This window comes from Pleurodeles waltl, chromosome 3_1 (genome assembly GCF_031143425.1).
Source record: "Pleurodeles waltl isolate 20211129_DDA chromosome 3_1, aPleWal1.hap1.20221129, whole genome shotgun sequence".
Classification (NCBI taxonomy): domain Eukaryota; kingdom Metazoa; phylum Chordata; class Amphibia; order Caudata; family Salamandridae; genus Pleurodeles; species Pleurodeles waltl.
Genome location: NC_090440.1, coordinates 1,828,410,270 through 1,828,436,138, shown reverse-complemented (window position 1 = coordinate 1,828,436,138; position 25,869 = coordinate 1,828,410,270). Strand labels below are relative to the sequence as shown.

Genomic DNA, 25,869 nt, shown 5'->3' with positions numbered 1-25,869 from the left:
CAGAGACTACATTCGAGGAGGCGTGCTCTCCGTCTTTTAGAAGAGCAGGAGTACCAAAGAGTCCTGGAGGAAGGAGAGGTTGAGGACTCTGGTGATGGATTGCATGGTCTGGATACGGCCAGTGGGCTGGATACTTCCCCTGAGTGGGACCTTTCATCTCCAGGGGAGTATACGGAGGAGGCTGCTACCTTTCACGCTGTGGTAAGGAAGGCAGCTAACTTTCTGGACCTGCCTTTGCCGGTGGCAGAGGCGAAGCAGAATTTATTGACGGAGGTATTGCATCCGGCCTCTCCTGCAGCAGAGCCTCTCTTGCCGTTTAATGAGGCTTTGCTTGATCCGGTGTTAGAGGTGTGGAAGAAGCCAGTATCTTCCTCGGCGGTTCATAGGGCTGTGGCCAGGAGATATCGAGCTGCACCATCTGACCCTGGCTTTCTTTCTAGACACCCTACGCCGGAGAGCTTGGTGGTGCAAGCCTCCTGTTCATCGAAGTCAGCGCCTGGGTCTTTCCCGACGTTACCTGGAGACAGGGACTCCAAAAAGCTGGATGCACAATCCAAGAAAATATTTTCATCTTGCAGTTTGGCGTTGAAGGCCACCAACGCAACTTGCATTCTGGGGAGATACATCCATGCTCTTATGGACGATATTTCATCTTCATTTACGGAGCTTCCCCAGGGACTCTTGGATGTTGTCTCGGACGCCCAGGCTGCCACAACCCAGATTATCCAGTCTGGGCTGGACACGACCGACTCAGTGGCTAGGGCGATGGGCACGGCTGTGGTGGCAAGGAGACCGGCCTGGCTCCGTAATTCAGGGCTTTCTGCGGACGTGCAGTCGACCCTATTGGACCTCCCGTTTGATGGGGACAAACTGTTTGGAGCCAAGGCATATTCGGCCTTGGAGCGATTTAAAGAGAGCAGGGCCACAGCCAAATCGTTAGGGCTACAAGCTCCTTCTTCCTCTGCCTCTTCCAGGTTTTTCAGGAGGTTTCGTGGATTTGGGCGTGGCTCTTCCTCCTCTTCCTTTCGGGGGAGATTCCAGCAACCCGCCTCTTCCCACCCCTATAGATCATTTAGAGGGAGAGGTAGGGCCTGCACCAGAGGAGCCTCTCAACAGCACTCTGCCTCTTCCTCGTCCTCTGGAGGGGTGCAGCAGGGAAAGCAGCCTTAGGCTTCCACCATTTCCCACTCACTCCTCTCCTGTAGGGGGAAGGTTACGGCATTTTCTCCACAAGTGGGAGACTATTACAACGGACACTTGGGTTATCAGTGTTGTGGGAAAAGGCTACACCCTTCCCTTTTGGGAGTTTCCGCCCCCCATCCCGCCCCGCCCATCTTATTGTTCAGAAGAACACCTCCTGTTGCTAGAACAGGAGGTTCAAGTCCTCCTTTCAAAGGGCGCAGTGGAGTTGGTCCCAGAGCAGGAAAGGGGTTGAGGTTGTTACTCAAGGTACTTCCTGATTCCCAAGAAGGATGGTCGGTTGAGACCGATCCTGGATCTGAGGATCTTGAATTGGTTCCTCAAACAGGAAAAGTTCAAGATGCTGACCCTAGCACAGGTGCTTTTGGCGTTGAACAAAGAAGATTGGATGGTGTCTGTCGACTTGCAGGGCCCTTATTTTCATATCCCGATACTCAAGTCGCACAGGAAGTATCTCTGGTTTGTGGTAGGGTCGCAGCACTATCAGTTTGCGGTCCTCCCGTTTGGTCTTACTTCAGCACCTCGAGTTTTCACGAAGGTGATGTTGGTGGTTGCGGCAGAGCTCAGAAGGAAGGGGATAGCAGTATTCCCTTACTTGGACGACTGGTTGATCAAAGCCAAGTCTCCGGAGCTTGTGTTGCATCATCTGCAGTCAACAACCCAGCTGTTGTTCGACCTGGGCTTTTCGGTGAACGTGCCCAAATCTCACCTGGAGCCCTCTCAGCGCCTCCTGTTCATAGGGGCAGTACTGGATACAACATTGAATCGAGCCTTTCCTCCGCCTCAACGGATTCAAGACATTCAGGCGTTGGTTCCAATGTTTCAAGGTGGAGCGGTCATTCCAGTCCTCAAGGTCCTTCGTCTGCTCGGTCTGTTTGCCTCCTGCATACTGTTGGTCACGCATGCTCGCTGGCACATGAGGGCTCTTCAGTGGTGCCTCCGAAGGCAGTGGTCTCAACACAAAGGAGATCTCGAAGGTGTGGTCAAGATCTCCAGAGATGCTGCTGTGGACTTGAAGTGGTGGATTGCGAGCAACAATCTTTCACAAGGAAAGCCGTTCGCGCAGTTGCCACCAGTGGCCACGGTCATAACGGACGCTTCCACTCTAGGGTGGGGAGCTCATCTGGGGGATCTGGAGATCAAGGGACTTTGGTCTCCAGAGGAACAGATGTTTCATATCAATATGTTAGAGTTACGGGCTGTACGTCTGGCTCTCAAGGCCTTCCTCCCTTCCCTTTGTGGTCAGTCGGTACAGGTCCTGACGGACAATACTACCACGATGTGGTACATAAACAAACAGGGAGGAGTAGGGTCGTACCTTCTCTGCAGAGAAGCTCTTCGACTATGGTCCTGGGCAAAGGACCATCAGATTTGCTTGGTAGCAAATCATCTGGCCGGGGTCTTGAATGTACGTGCGGACAGTCTCAGTCGCCAATTCTTGGCCGACCACGAGTGGCGTCTCCATCCAGATCAAGTCCGTTTAATCTTCCAGATGTGGGGGTTTCCTCGGATAGATCTGTTTGCCACTCTGGAGAACGCGCATTGTCCGTTATTCTGCAGCTTCCAGTATCCGGTGCAGGGAGCATTGGGGGACGCGTTTCTGATAACCTGGTGAGACCAGTTGCTTTACGCGTTTCCTCCCATACCCTTGATTCCTCGAGTGTTGAGGAAGATTCGCCAAGACCGGGCCCAAGTCATCTTAATAGCTCCGGATTGGCCAAGGAGGGTGTGGTACTCCGACCTTCTCCAACTCTCGCTGTGCCCTCCGCTCCGTCTCCCTCTCAGGGCAGACCTCCTCTCGCAGTCGCAGGGGCAGGTTTTACACCCCAACCTCCAGAGTCTACACCTACATGCCTGGAGATTGAACGGGGCAACCTGAGTTCCTTCTCTCTCCCGCCTGATGTAGTGGATGTTATATTAGCGGCCAGGCGACACTCCACTAAATCTATCTACGCTAATAGGTGGTCTAAATTTGTTATGTGGTGTGGAGAGAGACAGATTGATCCCTTACATGCTCATCTGTCGGACGTTTTGTCTTTTGCTCTGTCTCTAGGGCAGAAAGGTTGTGCAGTGGCTACCATTAAGGGTTATTTGTCGGCTTTGTCAGCCTTCATTTGTCTTCCAGACCAACCATCGTTGTTTAAATCCCCTATTGTTCTCAGATTCTTGAAAGGTCTTCTAAATAAATATCCTCCAAAACCATTCGTTATGCCTCAATGGGATTTGTCCTTGGTCCTTACTTTCCTTATGGGGTCCCCTTTTGAGCCTATGCATTCTTGCCCCTTAAGGTATTTAGTTATTAAAACAGTCTTCCTGGTGGCTATAACATCTGCAAGGAGAGTGAGTGAGTTGCAAGCCTTATCGGTAAAACCCCCTTATACAACTTTTTATGGGGATAAGGTGGTGTTGAGGACCAAGGCTGCTTTCCTCCCGAAGGTTGTTTCACCTTTCCATTTGGCCCAGACAATTACTTTGTCCACGTTCTATCCTCCGCCTCATCCTTGTAAGGAGGAAGAGAGACTACATCGCTTGGACCCAAAGAGGGCGTTAAGCTTCTTCATTGATAGAACGAAGGATTTCAGGCTGGAGGATCAGCTGTTCATCGGATACGTGGGGAAGAGGAGAGGAAAGGCAGTAGTCCACAAGAGAACACTCTCCAGGTGGGTTGTTCTTTGCATTAAAATCTGTTACTCTTTGGCAAAGAAGGATCCTCCTGATGGCATTAGAGCTCATTCCACCAGAGCTAAGTCAGCCACTTCGGCCTTGGCCAGGGGTGTTCCTGTGGTCGACATCTGCAAGGCCGCAACTTGGTCGTCCCTTCACACTTTTGCGAAACATTACTGTGTGGACTCTGCGGTCAGAAGGGACGGCCATTTTGCACGGTCAGTGCTGCAGGATTTCTTGGTTTGACCATTTCGGCACCCACCACCGGGCGTGGTACTGCTTTGGAACTCTATTCATTAGGTGAGGAATCCACAGGTAGTTGTATCCATCAGAAGAACGAGTTACTACTTCGGTAACTACTTTTTTGGTGGATACATTAGCTACCTGTCAGAATGACCCCCTTGGTGTTCTTATGACATGATGTATCCCGTAATAATGGAGGCCAGATAGATGTATCTCCCTCATGATCCTCCCATACATGTTTAGCCATAGTTTAAGTGAAATCCTAAGTCTGGAATGCTTGAAGATGTTATAAAATCCTAAGCTTAAGTTTATTAACAGTGCTGCCAATGGATTTCTTCTAACAGCTAAATTTCACAATTGATCCATTGTTAACAAAGTATGTTTTTCCACTTTGTGATTGAAATTAGTTTGTTTTATGGCCAAACAGACTTTACACTTTTGACAATGCTAGAACCAATTACGGTGGCTTGTCAGCCAGTTAGATCGATCATTCATAGTGCTGGGCATTAAAGTATTTGTGGGATAATCCCCTAGAGATGCTGTCTTTTTTATTTTATTAAAAGTGATCATATGGTGATCTGGCACTGCCTATTTCAATGGCTCATCAACTCTGTCATTGCCAGTTATCCTATAATAATTTTTAATTTTGATGACTTGCTACATTATACTCCATGGTGTATCTGATTGCTGGTTCCTGTTCCACTGTCCTTGAAATGTCCTGTTTTGAAGTCAAGAGTTGCTCTCTTTTCCGTTTCCATGATATTTTCAATGCATCACCCAGTACACTTTGCGGATAACCTCTGGCCACAAACCCTCTACACATTAATTTAGCTTCTTGGGCAAATTCGTTGTCGTCTAAACCAATATGCCTCGCCCTAAGGTGTTCCCTGAATGGTCTACTCCATTTCAGTGCCTGTGGGTGTCCACAGTTAGCATGGAGTGAATTTCTACAACTTGTAAGCTTTCTATGTATGCGGGTACATACCTTCTCATCCTCAAAGTATACTGTGATGTCCAATTACGTTATACTAGTGGCACTGATATAATAGTTAAATCTTAGTTTTTGGGGATTACTCTCCCATGATTTCATAACATTCGTCAGGTCTTGCTCAATTCCTTCCCCAGATGAGGAGAAGATCATCTATAAATCGTACCCATAATATCACATGTAATAAAATGTCCTTTTTGTCATCAGTCCATTTTGTTTCAGCTTCCCAGTGGCCCATTCTGAGATTAGCATATGTGGGTGCAAATGATATTCCCATTGCAGTCCCACAAATCTGCAGATAGTGTTTATTATCAAATAGGAAGATGTGTGTTAAAGAGCCGTACAGCTTTCCTAGAAGTATTTCTGTGTGTTCAAGGAGGCTGACAGACGTGATGTTAAGAAATACCTGCAGACATTCATGTCATGTGTGTGCTTTATCGATGTATACATTGAGACCACATCAATCGTTGCCATAATGTATTATTTCTTTCAGGGGATCCCATTTATTCAACTGAGAAAGTCCATAGAGTCTCTTATATAGGATGGGCACATATAGCAAGAGAAAGATGTCTGTTAAGCTATATGTATTTTCTAGAAGAGACCCTTCGACACTTGCAATGGGTCTGCCAGACTGATTTTTTTAATATCTTTGGGCACTTTTAGCAGAAAGTATGTGGTGGGCCTGATCGGATGGTAATTTTTCAAATATTCATATTCTTTCTCTACCAATAAGCACTTTGCATGCCAATCTTGTAATTTCTTATGATAATATTTTGACTCACTCATTAGTTGAATCTGTGCTTAATATTTTGTAATCATCCTTGTCACCAATTTGTCCTTTTGCCTCCTTTATATAACAGGCTCCATCCATCACAACAATATTCCTCCTTTGTCTGAGGACTTTATTATTAATATCATCCTGTAATTCTTTTAGAGCTATCCAGTCCTCTTTGGTCATATTTGCTTGTTGTTTGCGATTTCTTTGATTCTTTGATCCTCTAACAAAAATCTTGTTGATTCCTCTATCATAATCTATTGGAAGAAATCAACCCTATTTCCAGCTGGTATTTGGGGACAGAATGTTGATGTTAATTTACATCCGCTTGTTACAGTGGCACCTGTGAGAATTCCTGCTTGTTCACAGTGCTCCTGATTTGAAAGGCCGTCCCTGGCTGATCCACGTAATGTGCCCGCTGACTGTTCTTCCAGACTTGATAATGTCTTTAAGAGGTTCACATCGGCTGTTGTGATAGGAGAAACATCAGAGTATACTATGATCTACTGCCTCTTGTTCCTAGTTGCCAAATATTTTTTTTCAATTTGATCTTGCAGCAGAATTTATACTAGTCCGTTCTTGCATGGAAAGCCCAGCACCAAGGCTAGGGGGTCAGTGTATTCCTACCCTGACCCATTTTCTTTTTTTGGGGGTGGGGCTCGGCAGATGCTGAGTCCCAAAAAGGCTGCCAACACTTCCTGGTTGAAGTGTTGGCAGCCAATCAGATGTCAGCATGAGATCTCTCGGATCTGCAGAGCGCCCGTGTTCCTACATATTTATATTCCTTTTTACTTTAATAACTCTATAACTACTGAACAGATTTGCACCCGTTTTATATGGTGCAAACCTGGTCAAGGACATTGAAAGGATCCTCCAAATTACAAAGAAAGTCAAGTGATGTGCCCAGAATCAAAGTATGATTAGCCAACACCGGGACTCGAAACTGGTTCCTGAGAGCCAAAGGCCTTAATCTTATTTCTCTTGCTTGAGAATACTTTCAACGGTGTGTTGTAAAACTGGACATAGGGACCTTTATGTTATTGAGGCTGGCACAATTTTCATAGTTGGGGTGCTGAGATCAGTGTAATGTCACTGAAGACATAGGTAGTGTGAAAAATCCTAGCTTCACTCGAAGAACAAGTGTAGAAAATGTATCTAGCAGGAGAGTGGTAAGGCTGTAGTATCTAGCTGGTGGTGCATTTTGGAGCACACTGTTTCAAATATATTAATAAAGCATCTTGTGGTAACACACTGTCATTTACAGACAGCACATTTGCCATCGAAACGGCCATTAAAATTGCAGAAACATACAGCTTTACTGATGAAACTATATAGCATATGTTTATTTTGGTTACAGTATATGTATTGATCATCACCAAGTAAAGTGTTTTAATTTGTATTTGATCCTATTAACATATTTGTTTCCATCACACTCTGGAACTACAAAGACACAAAGGGTGCTTAATTTTTGGTTTCCTGAAATATGCCTACAGTTCATTTACTGATATTTACAGTTTGTTGTCGTGTTAGAAAAAAATGACATCCTGGAGCCTTTTCTTTGCCACTCATTGTACCCAGCAAGATTGTCACATAATTCATTTTACAAAGTCCTCTCCCTTTGCAGTCAAAGAAGAACATAAAACACCAATCTCCATTTTAAAAGGAGAAGCAGCCATTTGTCAGACGACCTAGCTTGACATTTGATGTCTGTCTTTGAAGATCCACGAATGTGACAAGATGAATGTAAATTTCAGGGCATCTTTATTTATTGCTCTTTCACTTTCTGAAGACCAGCATTTTCGTGACCCACCAAAAGTCAGCTTGCAGCCCACAGTGGCAAGCACTGCTCTCTTTGTAATGATCACCTCTGGGAGCCCATGCAATCACACTATCTGAATCAGTAAATGCTGGGTCACTTCTGAAGCAGTTGTTAATTTAGTCAAAGGGATGAAATGCTTCAAAATATTCTACTATGACTAACACTTTAGCCTGTTCTTGATATGCTGGTACGTCCACAATTAAATCCACGGAAATGTTTGCCCTTGCATGAGGTAGTGTGTGACGTTTTCAGCACTTTCACTGGTCTGAGGTGTTCACTCTTGACTTGGACAAATACCACACAATTCTGCTTAACAGCTTTACATACCATAGGCCATCAGAAGTTACATCAAACCTTTTATAAAGTTTTAGTGATTCCCAAATGCCCTGCTGCCGGGGAAGACCCAACAAGAATAGATTTCTGCAATACCTTTGTGGGAATAAAAAGTCTATTCTCATTAAATAACAAATCCAGTCTTATCATTCCTTGACCTGGGGCTTCTTTTAACCAGTCATTTATGGTAAGGTGATTCTGTGCTTCCCAAACCTGTAGAAGAAAGTCTTCCTCACTAGGACCACCAGACTGCACTGTCAAGATCATACGGGATAAATCTTCCTCCAGTCCTTCCTCCAAAGCTGCTGAACGGCATAGGGCATCCTCTTTTCATTGCCTTTTCCCTGGATGAGAAGAGATCTTAGAATGAAACCTGGAGAAGAAGAGTGTCCATCTGGCATTCCTAGATTGCTGCACCTCACAGTTGTTACGAACCCCATGTTCTTAAGAGCAGTCCAGACTGTTACTTCATGTTCGCCCCTTCTAGATAATTTTGCCATAGACTAATTGCCTTCTTTATAGCCTTTAGTTCCTTCTAATAGAATAGTTTAGTTTCACTTTGTGGCAGAGTGTGTTCTAGAGAAAAAGGTAATGGGATACAATTCCTCCGGCTAGGTCTGTGGGATAGGAATGCTTCAGTGGTGTAAATGAAGAGTCAGTCTTCACTAGGAATTGTGAGTTTGTTATCAGAATGACACAGTGTGGGTGCTCATGTGAATAGATTCTTTAGTTGCTGAAAGGCTTCTCTTTTTTCACAACCCCACTGGAACTTGAACTGTCCCTTTGTGAGATGAGTGAAGGGTGATTCACACCTTCAGAAATTGAGAAACTGTTATCTGTATAAGTTGTTAGAGCCCAGGAACTTTCACGTTTCTTTTACCCTGTTAGGTGCAGGCCACTGCAAAACTGCCTTAACCCTACAGGGATTCATTTGAATGCCTTGGTCGGATATAACAAAACTAAAAAAAACGGCCTTGAGTTTTCTCAAATTCACATTTCTCTAATCTTGCAGAAATGAGACAAAACGTTCTTGACCCATCTTTGTTTTTCTTTCACGGAGATGGAGAAAATTAGAATATCCACATAAATCACTGTGATCCAAAATATACATGAAGATATAATTTACTAAGTGTTGGAACAAGGCTGGAACATTACATAGATTGAATTGTCCACTCAAAATGGCCATACCTGGTGTTAAAGATGGTTTTCCACTCTTCACCTTCTTTAATCTGTACCATATTTTATCAACTGCACAAATCCAACTTTGTAACTATTCAGACACATTTGATCCATTTAGACCAAGATCAAAGGTAAGGGACAGTGGTTTCAAATAGTGATGTTGTTAAGTTTACAGTAGTCAATACATGGCCTGCATGTCCCATCTAATATAGGAATGAAAAAGATGAGAGCCCTAGCCGAAAAGGTAGAGTGCTTAATAAACCCTTTTATTAGCGGGGGGTTGTCAAAATATTACTTAACTACTTGGTCTTTCTTGCGGGTCAAAGAATACATTCTCCTATGAGAAATTGCTTCCTCTGGAACCGGACCAATGGGGCAATTATAATCCCTATAGGGTGCATGGTGTCATCTTGGCCTGATTTAAACACATTGACAAAGTCTTGATACACCTCTGGAATGATAGATGTTAGTAAATCCTCCTGTTGCAGTGCAAGATATGAGATTTTGCTGTTTCTGCAGACCTCCCCTCGGACAGCGCTGTTCATGGCGGTGTTGAGCTGAGAATTTAGTGATATGAGTCTTTCTGTTAATAACTGGATTATGGATTCGCAGCCAGGATGTTTCCAGCATAATGAGAAGAGACGGGGCCTCAATCAAATCGAAAGTCATGAATGCCACATGCTCTTCAGAAGTAGCCATTCAAATGGGTAAATGGGCATGTGAGATATCTCCAGAGGTTAAGGCTTTCCCATCTATGCTTTGAATCTGTTCTTTGCTTTTTTTCGTTCTGTACAGTTATTTCTGCAATGTTTGAATTAATGGCCCATGAAACAAACAGATGCTCCACAGTCTATTAGCGCTAACAAGGTGCATGGCTCATTAGGTGTGGTAACTTCAAATGGTAAATACTAATGTGCTCTTGAAGGTGCAAACTCTTCATACGGAAAGGCATGTTCAGGGTTTGTAAGTCAAGGACAGGTCCAGTCATTTTCCTCCCACTTGGCATAGCAACTTGCATCATGCCCTGATTTACCAGAGTAGAAGGATGACCCTCCTTGCGATCATGATTGTGCTGTTCTCTGGTTAGGAATCTTTTTGGATTCACAGTCTGTATCGGCACCTCTTCTTTTCCCTCCAATAAGGAGGAAACTTCAGTTTCCTTAAGTAGCTGTGGTTGGATACACACACACTTCTTTTTTCTGATGTTGCTGTTGGGCTTCAGTCTGAAGTGTTAATTCTATCAAATTTTCAGTTGTGATGATTAGAGTTCCCACTAGTACCAAAGCATCTTCAGTTCATACCGCAAGCTATTGTAAAATACAGCTGGGCAGCTTCATCAGTCCCCTCTTTCTCTGCCTTTAATTGATAGAACTTGCTCATATAATAAATCATTTTGATTATCCTCTAAAAATTGCTTTGGTTGTGCCAAGATGGTGAAGCTTGTTAAACAGGCCAAATCAGCTGGGGATTTGAATCTGCAGCATTTTTCCAGTCGCCATAACTGGGCTTTCACCAGTCCCCACAGATGGGTTTGATTCTAAGATTAATCTAATTTACCTGAAAGGTTCACTCTTGACAAGCCTCCTTTAATGCAATTTGATTTTTCTTAATGTCCCGTGGCCTAGGCTGAAGAGTACCACATATGAGGGCCTGGCAAAGTGGCAGGAATGTGCCCATTCCCTTGAGGAGCCAGGCTCTAGACTCCACTGAGACTAAGACAAATATGTTGACAGAAATCCTACAACCTGGGCCTGCAACATTTGAACCCTTCCTCCGATTTAATGATGCTGTCAGGGATACTCTGATAGCTACCACATCGAACCCATGTTCTTGCGCACTTGTGAAGAGGCAGGTGGCCAGAGCTCATACACTACTTCCCTGGGGGGCCAGGATTTGAACCAAGCACTCTACTCCAAGAACCTAATTGTAAAGGCCTATACCAGTACGGTGAACCCTAACCTCATTACCAACAAATCCTCCAGCCAGAGAATCCAAAAGCAGTGACACCTTTGACAGACATATGTTTTTCTATGCTAGCTTTGCACTGCAGTCCTTTAACACAGTATATCTGTCGGGTCGATAAACACATACTCTTTGGAACATGGTCAGTGACATCTTGCCTGCAGACTCAGAGAACCTTAAGGCATACCTGGCTCAGGCATTACATGATGAGCAGGACACATCCAGGTATGTTATCTTCACCAGCCTGGATACTGTGAATTGTACTGGCAGGATGGTCAGTACAGTTTCTCCACAGATATGCAGGCTTCACTAATGAACATGCCCTTTTGATGATTCTCGCTTCTTGAAGATGGACTCTTCTTTGGTACACTTTAGGGATAGCAGAGCTCCAGAGCATTGTTTGGGGATGTTGACCCCTGCCAAACAATTTCTATACCATTTCTGGAACTTGGGGGGCCGTTCTAGAGGGCTAGCATATAGGCAGAAACAGGCTTCCCAGGTAGTAATGTAGCAGATAGCCCTGTTCTTTTGAGCTACCTTTTGTCAGCCAGGTCTGGTGGGAAGGCCACTTCATCCACTCGTTACTGCAAGACTTATTGGTCTATGCCCACTTCACAAACCCTCCAGTTTGGGGAGGTACTGCTTTGGTATGCAATGTAGGATGGGAAATTTGGTGTTAGAGTAAGTTACTTACCTTCGGTAACACTCTTTTTGGTGGATACTGTATTTAGCCACAGGTTACTCAGTACCCTCCCACCTCCCCATTCTGTTGAGTGTCCTCTATTTAATACTCTTGAAAGGACCCAAGTTAGTATTCAACACACAATTACCAACAATTGTTCATGTTCTGCGTCTGATGGCACAGAAAGGGAAAAGTCATGTAGCTGGCCTCAGCACACAGGTGTGGGGCTTATATCTGTCTCCCCTCCATCACTTCTGGGGCAATGTGGAGTCAGGCTAAAAAAATCTACAGATTCAGTCTAGCGCATGGGGGATGTTCTAAAGTAAGAAATCTGCAGTTAGATAAACAAACCACCAGCAAGAGCATGACCGAAGGTAGGTGACTTGTTCATTTGCATTTTGACCAGTAGAATACGCATAATCTAGTATTCTGCTCCAGGGTTCTTTAATAGCATTCTGTAACAAGAGCTGTAATGTGAACACGTGCTGCCTTCTTGTACATTGTGGTCTTACATATCCATATTGCCCATGTGCTTCATGTTATCGGAGGCTTACTATGCTGCTAGGCCAGGAACAAGCACCTCATATGGTCCAAGCAAATTTGGCAGAAAGGTAGCTCTTGGTCCAGAAAGAGCCCTTTTTGTTATTTTATGTAAATCCGGTCAGTAGTTTTAGAGAACTTTAAGGGAATCCAAATTTATACATCTAAGAATAAGATCTGAAGAATTTTTGACACCTCCAGATCTTGTGCTGAAATCTGATTGGCTGCCAACACTTCAAACCAGGAAGTTTTGGCAGTCATCTTTAGCTTAAGCCGAGTCCCCGAAATAAAGAATAAAAAATATAAAAGGGCCCAGGGAATGAACACCTTGACCCCTTAGCTGTGGTACTGGGGTCCCAAAGGGATCTGTCCAGGGCTAAAAAGCATTTTTTTTATTTATTTTACAGCAGAATTGCGACGGGGTCGCAAATCCATGGTAAAAATGTTAAACAAAAAAAACAAAAAACAAACATGGGCTCCCATGCTATGCTGGCTTTTAATAAATCTTCCGGGTGGGCTATGCCCTGGTGACACTCTTTTCGTCTTAATATGGGGGCCTCCTGGGCCCCCCACAACCCAGGGACTACCACTTTCCTGGAGTGAATAATGAAATATGAGCAGGGACGCATACCAGGGACCACTGCCCCCTGGGGCAAAAATGCTTTTATCATGTGCGAAAGGCCCAATGGCCTCCCCGACAGCCCCAAGGACCACCACCTCCCTGGGGCAATAATGAATTATGAATGGGGTGGATGGGGGCACCCCGGGGCAAGGTGCTTTTCATATGTGAGGGAGGCCCGAAGGCCGTGTGTGGCTGTGGTTGGATTAACGTATAGTAATGAAAATTACTATACGTTAAAAAAAAATATTGAAATTCTCTGAAAAAAACAAAGGTTACAGGGATGTTATCTTTAGGAAATAGAATTAAAAAATAGACAAATTCACTTTAAAAAACCAAAGGTTAAAGGGACGTTCTAGTTAGATTCACATTTGAAACATACAAAACCATAGTAATTCACCATTTATAGTTGGAGTTACTTCAAATAACTATAACTCGTTCCCTTGCCATGCACTGCTAATTAACCCACAAATTACAGCACTCATAACATCTTTGATAACATCATTGATAATATCATTGTACTATTTGCAGTAAAAGTTATGATTAAAAAAACTGTGCATGGCGGGGGCGCGGGTTATAGTTACCTTAAGGCACGACTTATAGTTACCTAAGATAACTCTAACTGATGAATTTCTGTGATTTTGTGCACTTAAAATGTGAGCCTACAGCTACAACTATAACCTATGTTATAATAAAGCTGATAAGGCCCTACTCTATTCTACAAATGGAAAATCTGCCACTACAATCTTGCTAATAAAGGCTCCGTCACGAAAATTACCAAGGCAGTGACCTGGAGATCTGTTCAGCTGTTAAATGGGTACTGGGACTCCAGAGCAGACACTCAAAGGAAAGAAGCATCCTTACGAAACAGATCTTATGAAGGGGACTGACCATTGTTATTTTTTCCAATCCTCATGCGTTTTCCACTAGTTTTACAGAGGGCTGGTCTTTCTACTGTAGTCACTGTATGAATATCGATGAGGAGCCAATGACATAAGGAAATGTCACTTGGCGATAGATCACCATCATAGAAATCTTAATTTAAGCTATGAACATTCCACTCTTATGCCTGGCTGTGACGTCACAGGGTGTTACACATAAGGTGAGGACCCTGATGTTTAGGCAAACTGAACTGTTGTAACTCCTAGTTCAGGGCATGATGGTATACTTGTAAGGCTGGCTTTATTGAAATAGTCGAATTAGATTGTAGATTTATGAAGGTAAATGCTTGTCTAGACATAAGTGCCCTCGGAAGCGGTCGACGAGCAGTACTGTTCAGTATTTATGATGTCAGTGAAGTGTCCACGATAGAGAACACTGATGTCAAGTAAGTTACATTTCCGCAGTGACTTACAAAAGCAAACCCACTTTTATAGATAAAGGCTGGGGTACACGGAGGTATAGCACTAATAATTAGTTACAGTTTATCAACCAGTAACTCCATCTGAAATCCCATTTAAATCTAAATCTCCTACCTCATCAGCAGTGGTCAGCTATCCCTATGCACGTCGGAGCTTATTTACAAAAGTAAATTTCGCCTTAAACGTATATTTACTATTTTTAATAGCTACAGCAGGGATGGGAATGAAAGCAGGCCACAGGAGACAATTTGTTCCCTGTTTGTGTAAGGACGCAGTTATTCCTACCTACACTTCATGGACACAGTCACTCCTATCTACATGTAATCCGTTATCGTTCTAAAGGAAACACCTTATGGAAATAATTAGCTTCATTAAGAATACTGTAGAATACTTTTCGCATTATCAAGAATGTTTCTCTTAATCTCACTGTAGGAAGTTGGCTCTGTATGTACTATTTCAAAGTAAGAAATAGCATGCACAGAGTCCAAGGGTTCCCCTTAGAGGTAAGATAGTGGCAAAAAGAGATAATTCCAATGCTCTATTTTGTGGTAGTGTGGTCGAGCAGTAGGCTTATCAGAGGGTAGTGTTAAGCATTTGTTGTACACACACAGGCAATAAATGAGGAACACACACTCAAAGACAATTCCAGGCCAATAGGTTTTTGTATAGAAAAATATATTTTCTTAGTTTATTTTAAGAACCACAGGTTCAAGATTTACAAACAATAATTTAAATGAAAGGTACTTCACTTAGGAACTTTAGGAACTTTGAATTAGCAAAATAGCATATACAGTTTTCACACAAATGGCATATAGCTATTTTAAAACTAGACAGTGCAAGTTTCAACAGTTCCTGGGTGAGGTAAGTGTTTGTTAGTTTTGCAGGTAAGTAAACCACCTACGGGGTTCAAAGTTGGGTCCAAGGTAGCCCACCGTTGGGGATTCAGGGCAACCCCAAAGTTACCACACCAGCAGCTCGGGCCGGTCAGGTGCAGAGGTCAAAGTGGTGCCCAAAACGCATAGGCTTCAATGGAGAAGGGGGTGCCCCGGTTCCAGTCTGCCAGCAGGTAAGTACCCGCGTCTTCGGAGGGCAGACCAGGGGGGTTTTGTAGGGCACCGGGGGGGACACAAGTCAGCACAAAAAGTACACCCTCAGCGGCACGGGGGCGGCCGGGTGCAGTGTGCAAACAGGTGTCGGGTTCGCAATGTAATCCAATGGGAGACCAAGGGGTCTCTTCAGCGATGCAGGCAGGCAAGGGGGGGGGGGCTCCTCGTGGTAGCCACCACCTGGGCAAGGGAGAGGGCCACCTGGGGGTCCCTCCTGCACTGGAGGTTGGATCCTTCAGGTTCTGGGGGCTGCGGATGCAGTGTCCTTACCAGGCGTCAGGTCTTTGAAGCAGGCAGGCGCGGTCAGGGGGAGCCTCGGGATTCCCTCTGCAGGCGCCGCTGAAGGGGCTCAGGGGGGTCAACTCTGGCTACTCACGGGCTCGCAGTTGCTGGGGAGTCCTCCCTGTAGTGTTTGTTCTCCACAAGTCGAGCCGGGGGCATCGGGTGCAGAGTGCAAAGTCTCTCGCTTCCGGCGGGAAACATGTGTTGTTTCAAAGTTGCTTCTTTGTTGCAAAGTTGCAGTCTTTGTGGAGCAGAGCCTCTGTCCTCTGGAGTCCTTGGTCCTTCTAGATGCAGGGTAGTCCTCTGAGGCTTCAGAGGTCGCTGGACCCTGTGGAACGCGTCGCTGGAGCAGTATCTTTAGAAGTGGGGAGACAGGCCGGTAGAGCTGGGGCCAAAGCAGTTGGTGTCTCCGTCTTCTCTGCAGGTTTTTCAGCTCAGCAGTCCTTCTTTGTCTTAGCTTGCAGGAATCTCTCTTGCTGTGTTCTGGAAGCCCCTAAATACTCAATTTAGGGGTGTGTTTAGGTCTGGGGTGTTAATAGCTAATGGCTACTAGCCCTGAGGGTGGCTACACCCTCTTTGTGCCTCCTCCCTGAGGGGAGGGGAGCACATTCCTATCCCTATTGGGGGAATCCTCCATTTGCAAGATGGAGGATTTCTAAAAGTCAGAGTCACCTTAGGGGCTGTCCTGACTGGCCAGTGACTCCTCCTTGTTTTTCTCATTATCACCTCCGGCCTTGCTGCCAAAAGTGGGGCCGTGGGCGGAGGGGGCAGGCAACTCCACTAGCTGGAGTGCCCTGGGGTGCTGTAACAAAGGGGGTGAGCCTTTGAGGCTCACCGCCTGGTGTTACAGTTCCTGCAGGGGGAGGTGAGAAGCATCTCCACCCAGTACAGGCTTTGTTACTAGCCGCAGAGTGACAAAGGCACTCTCCCCATGTGGCCAGCAACATGTCTGGTGTGTGGCAGGCTGCTAAAACTAGTCAGCTTACCTGGGTAGTCGGTTAAGGTTTCAGGGGGCACCTCTAAGGTGCCCTCTGGGGTGTATGTTACAATAAAATGTACACTGGCACCAGTGTGCATTTATTGTGCTGAGAAGTTTGATACCAAACTTCACAGTCTTCAGTGTAGCCATTATGGTGCTGTGGAGTTCGTGCATGACAGACTCCCAGACCATATACTCTTATGGCTACCCTGCACTTACAATGTCTAAGGTTTTGCTTAGACACTGTAGGGGCATAGTGCTCATGCACTTATGCCCTCACCTATGGTATAGTGCACCCTGCCTTAGGGCTGTAAGGCCTGCTAGAGGGGTGACTTATCTATACCTGTAGGCAGTGTGAGGTTGGCATGGCACCCTGAGGGGAGTGCCATGTCGACTTAGTCTTTTTATCCCCACTAGCACACACAAGGCAGTGTGTCTGTGCTGAGTGAGGGGTCCCCAGGGTGGCATAAGACATGCTGCAGCCCTTAGAGACCTTCCCTGGCATCAGGGCCCTTGGTACCAAGGGTACCAGTTACAAGGGACTTACCTGGATGCCAGGGTGTGCCAATTCTGGAAACAAAAGTACCGGTTAGGGAAAGAACAGTGGTGCTGGGGCCTGGTTAGCAGGCCTCAGCACACTTTCAAATCATAACTTGGCATCAGCAAAGGCAAAAAGTCAGGGGGTAACCATGCCAAGGAGGCATTTCCTTACACTCACCCATTGTCTGTGGTTTTTCAGTTCACGGTATGATTTAGAATTACATTTTATAATACAACTCACTTGGGATCCAGCAGCGACTAGTAAAACCTCAAAAATTTAAAGTTTTTTTGCACATGGACACTTAACGCATGCTTTCTTTACTTCTGTTCACTTTCCTTCATCGGTGTATATGTTGTTTTTTGTGTGCTGCAAAATATAAATTATTACTTTTTAAATGAAACACTAAACATTAGATACAAATGTTTGACAGTAAGTGGTTGGACAAAATGTTATAATAATCAGTTTTTTTTCTTTTCTATGCAGGTGGCTGATTATATTCCTCAGTTAGCGAAATTCAGTCCAGATTTATGGGGCGTTTCACTTTGCACAGTGGACGGACAGAGGTACAGAATTTGGAATTGCAAGCTTGATTTACAGTTTTGTGTAATTTTTTATGATAGTGATCAATGGAAATGAAAGTCACTAAGGTAACAAGTCTGACAAAATAATAGTTGGAAAATTAGTAGGGTGAACACCAGGCATGGAGGAAAATTCTGTCCAGTGACTGTAAAAATTCAAGTCAAAGGGGGAATATTCAGGTCAAAAGTTAAATTTTACAGACATATCTGAGTAACTAAATACATAGCAGGTGAAAGTAAACTCAAAATACGCGCGTTATTTCATTTGTTTAACAGATAATAGTATTGAACAAACATATGAATCTGGGCTTATCTAAGAATAAAAAAAACTAGCAAACTGGCACACTAAGCAAAATTTGACCGTGACATAAGGGAGTTGTCACAGGATTCTGCACCCTTATCCTGAATATCAGCAGCTACCTTATCAATGTATCATTGATGAACAAGGAGTCATTATCCTTTTTAATTTTGAAAGAGTAATTTTTGGTTAGCGCTGGCATTCTCTTAGGAAGTTGATTGTTCCCCAGTGAAAATAAATACAAATATATGTACAATTGTTTCCTTTTATCATGGATTTGCAGTTCCTGCATTCATCATGTGCGGTTGCTGGCAGACCCTCTCCCCACCGAAATGCTGTCTGATCTGGTTGGCAGCAAGCTGTCTCTCTATCCACTTATGGTGTTCCTTCCATTGCACAAAGTCCCCATATTCTTCGGAGTAGCAAGCTTTCTACACATTAGCCATAGGCTCCAATTCCCCTCTCCCTTGCATGCAGCTTGCCTTAGGTGTGCCAGCCCCTCTCCCTACAAGACTGGCTGCTCTGCTCTGTTTATGCACTGTGTGCGTGTGCTTGCTAGATAAGTATTTTTAGACCCTCCTTTAAAGGGATCCTAATTTATTTGAAGAATTTTCTCTTCTGAAAACAGTCAACTTTAAGAAAACATGGGGAGCCAACAACCTGAGGCAAACATTTACATGCATAGTGATAGAACGTTTCAAGAATGTTCCTCCAGTTAAGTCATGTGTTTGCTAATGGTAGGAGGCAAGGTAGAAGAAGACAGAAGCATAGAGCGATGTGTGAGGCATTGAGGAAGAGGCATCTATGTTATTTTCGTCCCCCAGATCATTCTGCATAAATTTAATAAGTTGCAGTCTGTTAAAAAAACAGTCAAAAGAAGAGTGCAAAAAGACCTCGACGTGAGGGAATCAAATGCAAAGTGCTCAAGAACACGTAGATATCTACATAGTTGTGATGGTCCAGTGCAATAATAACTGTAATTTTAGGTATGGGACAGGGAACCCAAAGGGCAGTAGAAAACACAAGGAACTTGATTACATCTCAGTGGCAATAGATTTCACATTTGTTGCTCAGCTTCAAAATCCAGCACTTTTATTATTTTTTAAATCAGTAGCTCGATGTTCAAAACCCTAAATGTTAGTGACTGTTTGACAACACGGATTGGCAATGCCAGTAGATCTGGCTCGTGAAAGTTCCACTGGTTTAGGCACTCAGTAAGTCATTATACATGTACTCTGTCAATTTTCTTTGGGCTCATATATCAGTTCAACCAACCACTGCCACAACCACAAAAAAACAGAATACACGCCACCGTCCAAGCACAGCGAGTACAAGCCTGCAATAGCTGAACTAAACATAGGAGTGGGTGGCCATCTTCCAGTGGTATTGTTCATTGTCTATTGTTTTAAGGTTACAGCCTGGCTTCCGTGTTTGGAAACAACATTTTGGCCATTTTGTAATGGTAAATCAATGATATAGAATGAAGAGCAGCTAGTTGGCCTCCTGACCTCCCTCCTGTGTGGTTCATCTTCTTGACAGGAGGAACCACGACTCTTGGCCCAATCCTAGGTAGCCTCCGGCTCTGTAAAAAGAGGACATTCCGATCAGTCATGATTTAAGTTTTGCTGGAAAAAGTTTTTTTTTATTTTTTATGCCTATGTCTCTAAGTTTCATATTTACCCCTAAGAAGGAGGCGTGCTGATGATGTACAGCCAGTGTGTACTCCGGGAAAAGGAGCATCTGGCAATTTTTCAAACTCAGTGCGCCCGGCAAGACTCGACGCTCGGAGTGTCTCTTCCTTGTAGTGTAGTAGTTGTGCTATTAAGGGCTGAAGAGGAGTACCGGGTGTAGGGCGTTTAGCCGGGACACAATGCACCCTCTCGTCTGAGAAAAAAGTGGAAACATTCAGAGCTGGCATTAATGTTTCTGTCCATTGTTCAAGAAAGTCAGCTGCGTTTTTTGTCTCTGTTCTAAATGGAAGGTCAACCACCCTGATGTTGTTCAGCATCTCCAGCTCTGCCCTCAAGAGATCATATCTGTTCTGTCAGATCCAAGATTTGTCAGTGATGATCTTGGGGTATAGGGCGGAGGTCCTGTAGTTCTGTTTCCACCTGTGTTCTCCAATCTGCTGTTTCTTTTCTGATCAGCCCTTATGAAACGTACATCAACATGATGGCATCCCCCTTAGATTCTAACTGCAATTGTTTAATGCTGATGACCTTCAATATAATGTCCAATTCGTCAGGATTGGGTGCATCTAAGGAGCCTCCACATAGCTACTGTGTTATATTTGGGAGGGGTGTCTCTGCATTGGCATGCAGGGATTTCCCTAAGGTGATACTGTAGTAAAAAAATCACATTCCAGGCACAAGGTCGAGGTCAGGTGCTCTGGCACTCAGGAGAGAACAGACTTTCTCTTCCAGAGGATCCTCATCAATAGCAAGTCACTAAATATTTCCACCCACATATTAAAAACATATATTATTATTATTATATTTATGTATAACAACATTAATGTACGTAGTACTTTTAAATATATATATAATGGCAATTCGGCATCTGAGGAGTGCAAAAGAGCTAATGATATTCAAATAGAGCACTGTACATAGGAGTGTGGAAGATGCTCAAGTGCGAACTATTAGGCTTTTGTGGTATGGTACTTTACCTAGATACATAGCAAACGAAGGCGCAAAAAGCCTACTTGGGCGATATACTGCTAAATTCACCAGGATGAATAGTTAGTTAATTGTATAAACAGAGCAGTGCACAGCAAATTATGATTTGCCCTTTGTTTGAAGATTAATATGTGTAATTTACATGGATGAACATGCATACACAGAGATAGTAGTTCTGCAGAAATGCAGTGATTGGTTATGAATTGCCCTTGGGGGGAATATAAATAACAACATCTTATACTGACATATATGTATTCCCAGTGAAAACTACTGGTTAACCAGTCTATATTGTTACAACTATATCAGGAGCCGGATGCCGAACTACTCACGATGGGTTGTATGACTTTATTTTCAGTAGTATTAGTTAAACGTAGAGCTCTTCAGTTTTGTTGTGAAATGCACTGAAATGTTTTAAAATGTAATCACATTAGGTTTGAGTTGAGCACTTTGGTAGTATTTTTTCAGTTTTACTTTATGCTCTGCGTGACGCAGGCGATCAATGATTGGATATATCTTGTGGCAAGATGGCGAAGCTGTCAGGTTGAGAAAGGCGTCACTACCGAAACGCATTCTGTTTTTCCATTGGATTATATACAGTCTAGCAAAGCATGATTACGGGGCGCTTATTGTCTTTTCAAAAAGAAGAGGAGACTGGAGTGAATTGAGATGCGCAGAAGCAAAGCACCATTGGAGGCACCACTGGCATTCAGGAAGCTGACCGGCAACGCCGAATCTACGAGAGATATATGTGTACATGCAGCCTACAATGTAGGCAAAAAATGCCTAAATGATATTAGGTTTTCATTTAAACAGTTATTTTACAGTATGAACCTTTCTGTAATGCAGGAACCAAGAAAGAAAAGGTGTATATACAGCTTTTATTTGACCAGAAAACTGCCATAGAATAAAAATCATTGTTCACCGATAGGCAGCATTTAAAAGCATAACAGAGAAAATTAGCACTGTACCCTTAACACCTCGGAGGACCCTCTGTATCCCATCATGCCCCACATGTGACAGGTCAGTTCTTTTTTCCGGCTCCTACTGTCAGGATCTTGGAGCACAGAGCTCTCCAATTTTTTGGCTTTTTGCAAAAAACAATCTCCAAAAACTCCTGTTTTTGATGTCACTCAGGCCCTCAGTATGGCCCTGGCGGGGAGTGATAAAGTGGCCAACAGGCTGGTGGTAATTACCGCCAAATTATGACCATGGTGGTGATAACTCCCATAGACAGCCAATGTACCACACCAACTGCCAGGGCAGGAACAACACTCACCACTGCGGTAGCCGTCAACAGTCAGGAGGAAGACAAAGTACCGCCCACCATATTAAGACACTTCAATCTGCCACGTTTTCAGGGGCGGTACCAACGCCATCAAAAGCCATCACAGAAGAGAAAGGACTCCCCATTGGAGACACACGGAAGAACAACGCCGCCATGGGTCCCGAACTGCAAGTCTTTCCGATGCTCATCTATGTCATGCTCCACCTGGAACACCAACGCCGACGAAGATGACGACGGTGAGTACAGCCTCCTAGCACACAAGGGAGGAAGGGAGGAAAACGAAAGCGACACACACACACACGCGCACAACACACACCTGACCCCACACACCATACACACGACCAGTTGCACACGACAAACAATGGCACAGAATGCACGGCAGAATAATTCAAGGAAAACAAGAATGCACTAAGGTGAATTTATTGATATCAACAGCTAATAAATAATACAATTGTATGTGAAACAGATATGTACAAATGTACACAAAGGGCCACTGCCCAGTCCAATGTACTGAGGGCCCACATAGCCACAGGGCACAGTCCAAGGCCCAACTCGAATGCTGACTTCATCCAGATAGAACTCTGCAGGGGCATCAGTTTGCAAGTGGGCAGGCACCTCCTGGGGATGGTGGGGGTGGGGGGCACCTCAGCTGAATACAGGAACAAGTCCACTAGTTCTGGAGGGGGCTCCATGCCCAGTTCTCTGTCCTGGGCAGAGCGAGGCCACAGTCTCTGGAGTGGGTGACTTTCCCACTGGTTCTGGAGGGGGCCCCTCGTACAGCAGCCCCTGAAGGGTGGCCTACCTGGCTTCCGCTGGTGATGAGGGCTGCACTGTGGTGGCAGATGGAGGTGCCTCCTGGGCAGCCTCTGCTGGTGGCAAGGGCTGAACTGTGGTGGCAGATGGAGGTGCCTCCTGGGCAGCCTCTGCTGGTGGCGAGGGCTGAACTGTGGTGGCAGATGGAGGTTCCTCCGGGGCAGCCTCTGCTGGTGGCGAAGGCTGAACTGTGGTGGCAGATGGAGGTGCCTCTTGGGCAGCCTTTGCTGGTGGTGAGGGCCCTGTGACCACTGGTGGTGGTTCCTCAGCTGGCAGTGGAGGCCCCGTGACCACTGGTGGTGGAGGTGTCACCCTGACAGCCTCCCCTGGAGTCGAGGGCTTCTTCCTCTTTATGGCATGAGGCGTGGAATCCTTACCCTTCCTGGCAGGGTTAAGGGCTTCTTCCCCTTCATGGCAGTTTGTACATGTTCCTTAGCCTTCCGGGCAGGAGTCGAGGGCTTCTTCCCCTTCAAAGCAGGAGGTGCAGGCTCCTTCACCTTCATGGCAGGAGGTGTGGGATCCTTCCCCTTCTTGGCTGGTGGAGTGGGATCCTTAACTGACTTGCCACCACGACTAGGTTCTCTTACGGGCAGGACGGGAGGGAGGGGGAGGGAAGGGGTCAAGTTGGGCAAGGAAAAGCTTCTTGGGGACGGTGGGGCGGGAGGATGGTGGAGAGATGGGAGTGGAGGTTGAGGGAGTGGTTGTAGGAGGTGTATGTCTGCTGGATTTGGGTGCAGGTGCATGGGCAGTATGCTGATGTGAGGTGGATGGCTGTTGGGTGTGTCTGCTTGCGTTTGTGTCCTTTAGGAGGGGGAGACACGGGGGAAGCATGCATGGATGTTTTGGAGGTGTCTGCTAGTGAGGTGTGTGTGCTGCTTGGTGTGGTGATGCTGGTGGTGGATGTTGATGCAGTGTATGCAGGTGTGAGTGTGGACATGACTGGGAGGGAGGTGGAGGAGGATGGGGAGGCAGTGGTTTTGGTTGTGTCTGCAACTGTCTGGTGTTTGCTTGATTGCTTGTGGGATGAAGTGTGGTGCTTGTGTTTGCCTGTGCCACTCTTGGGTGTTGTCTTGTGTGCATGCTCGTCTGTATGTGTGCCTGGGATGGGTTGAGATTGTGGGGACTGGGAAGTGGTAGTTGGAGGGGGGGATGGTAGAAACAGGGACAATGGCTGCCATCAGAGAGGAGGCCAGAGCCTGTATCAATCTGTGTTGGGCCGCCAATCCACAGTGGATGTCCTCCAGGAATGCATTGCATTGCTGCATCTGGGATGCCAGTCCCTGGATGGTATTTACAATGGTTGACTGCCCTACAGAGATGGATCTCAGGAGGTCAGTAGCCTCTTCACTTAGGGCAGCAAGGCTGAGCCTGGGGCGAAGGAAATTCCCACCCTCCTGGGTGAGCGGGCAGGGGCAACTCGCTGAGGGGCTACTGGGAGGGCGGTTCTGGCACGGGGGTGGCGGCTGTACCTGCAACTGGGGTGCTCGCAGAGGTGTCCGCCACCGCCAGGGAGCTTCCATCGGGTGAGGTATCGGAGTCTGTGTTGTCACCTCCTGTCTCCGCCATGGTGCTCCCCTCGCCCTCCGTCCCACTGGTTCCCTCGGCGTCAGTGGACTCTGCCTCCAGGGTCCTGAGGGATGCAGCTCCCTCCGTCGCCGGTGCCCCTGCTCCTCCGCCAGATTATGCTAATGCACACATGGACAGGATGAAAGAAGAAAAAGGGGGGGGGGAGAGAAAAAGGAAACACTGGGTCAATTACTACATCAACACCACAGTTGGCACACACAGCACCATCACACACAGGGATCAGGCTTGAGCACTATGCATTGCACTGCCAGTGATTTGGCTAGATGCCACGGCAAGATGAGGGCCACATACAGCCAACTTCACCCCTCCCTGCACCCACAAAGCCCTGACTGAAATGGAATGCTAACAAGCTAGGTTACCTGAATTTGCCATACACCCATTACCCTAGAGTTGACTCATGCTGCAATGTCTAGCCTGGCCTTAGGGGCACCCACTAAGTCACATCCACCACCCGGATCCCACCCCACCTGCAATATTTTTTAATAGCCACTGTACTCACCCCCTTGTGGCTGCTGTGATTCCCTCGAGCGCCCATCCAGCTCTGGGTAGGCCACCGCCGTGTGCGGGCCACCAGTGGGGTCAGGTTCGGACGGGCACCCCTTCCTCGTTGGGAGGCCATCCCCATCTGGGCCTCCACGGTCTTCCATGCCCATCGTCTCTGGTCCTTCCACTTTTTCCGACAGTGGGTGCTCCGCCTGCCATAGACCCCTAGGGTCCGCACGTTCTTGGCGATGGCACGCCATAGTCCCTTCTTTTGATGGGCGCTGACCTGCAGAGGTAATACAGACAGGAGAACACCATGTTCGATGGCATCTGTCGCTGTAGATTCGCATGTTCTGCAATAGCTCGCCATCTGGTGTTGGGCCGGAGTGTTACAAGTTGTTTTTCTTCGAAGAAGCCTTTCGAGTCACGGGACCGAGTGACTCCTCCTTTTGTCTCCATTGCGCATGGGCGTCGACTCCATCTTCGATTGTTTTTTTTCCGCCATCGGGTTCGGACGTGTTCCTGTCGCTCCGAGTTTCGGAACGGAAAATTAGCTAATTTCGGAAGATTTTCGTCGGTATTGTTGCGTTCGGGATCGGCGTACTTAGATTCCACACCGCATCGAAGATCGGAGAGCTCCGGTGCCCTTCGGAGTAGTTTTTTCGATCCTCCGTCGGGGCCTGGTCGGCCCGACCGCGTGCTGAAGAACGCCGATGGAACGGACCCCGTTCCGTTTCTGCCCCAAATGCCACAATAAATACCCCTACACAGACCAACACTTGGTCTGCAACCTGTGCCTGTCACCTGAGCACAGCGAAGACACCTGCGAGGCCTGTCGTGCGTTCCGGTCCCGAAAAACACTCCGAGACCGTCGAGC

General features: G+C 45.9%; 1 protein-coding gene across 3 annotated transcripts in view; it reads left to right on the top strand.

Annotated features, from left to right (window-relative positions):
• Positions 1-25,869, top strand: part of GLS (glutaminase) — a 607,111-nt gene that overhangs the window by 139,491 nt on the left and 441,751 nt on the right. For all 3 annotated transcript variants that reach the window (XM_069225886.1, XM_069225887.1, XM_069225888.1), the window contains exon 5: positions 17,757-17,836. In XM_069225886.1, the coding sequence (XP_069081987.1) occupies positions 17,757-17,836 (80 nt within the window). The remainder of the gene's footprint in view (positions 1-17,756; positions 17,837-25,869) is intronic.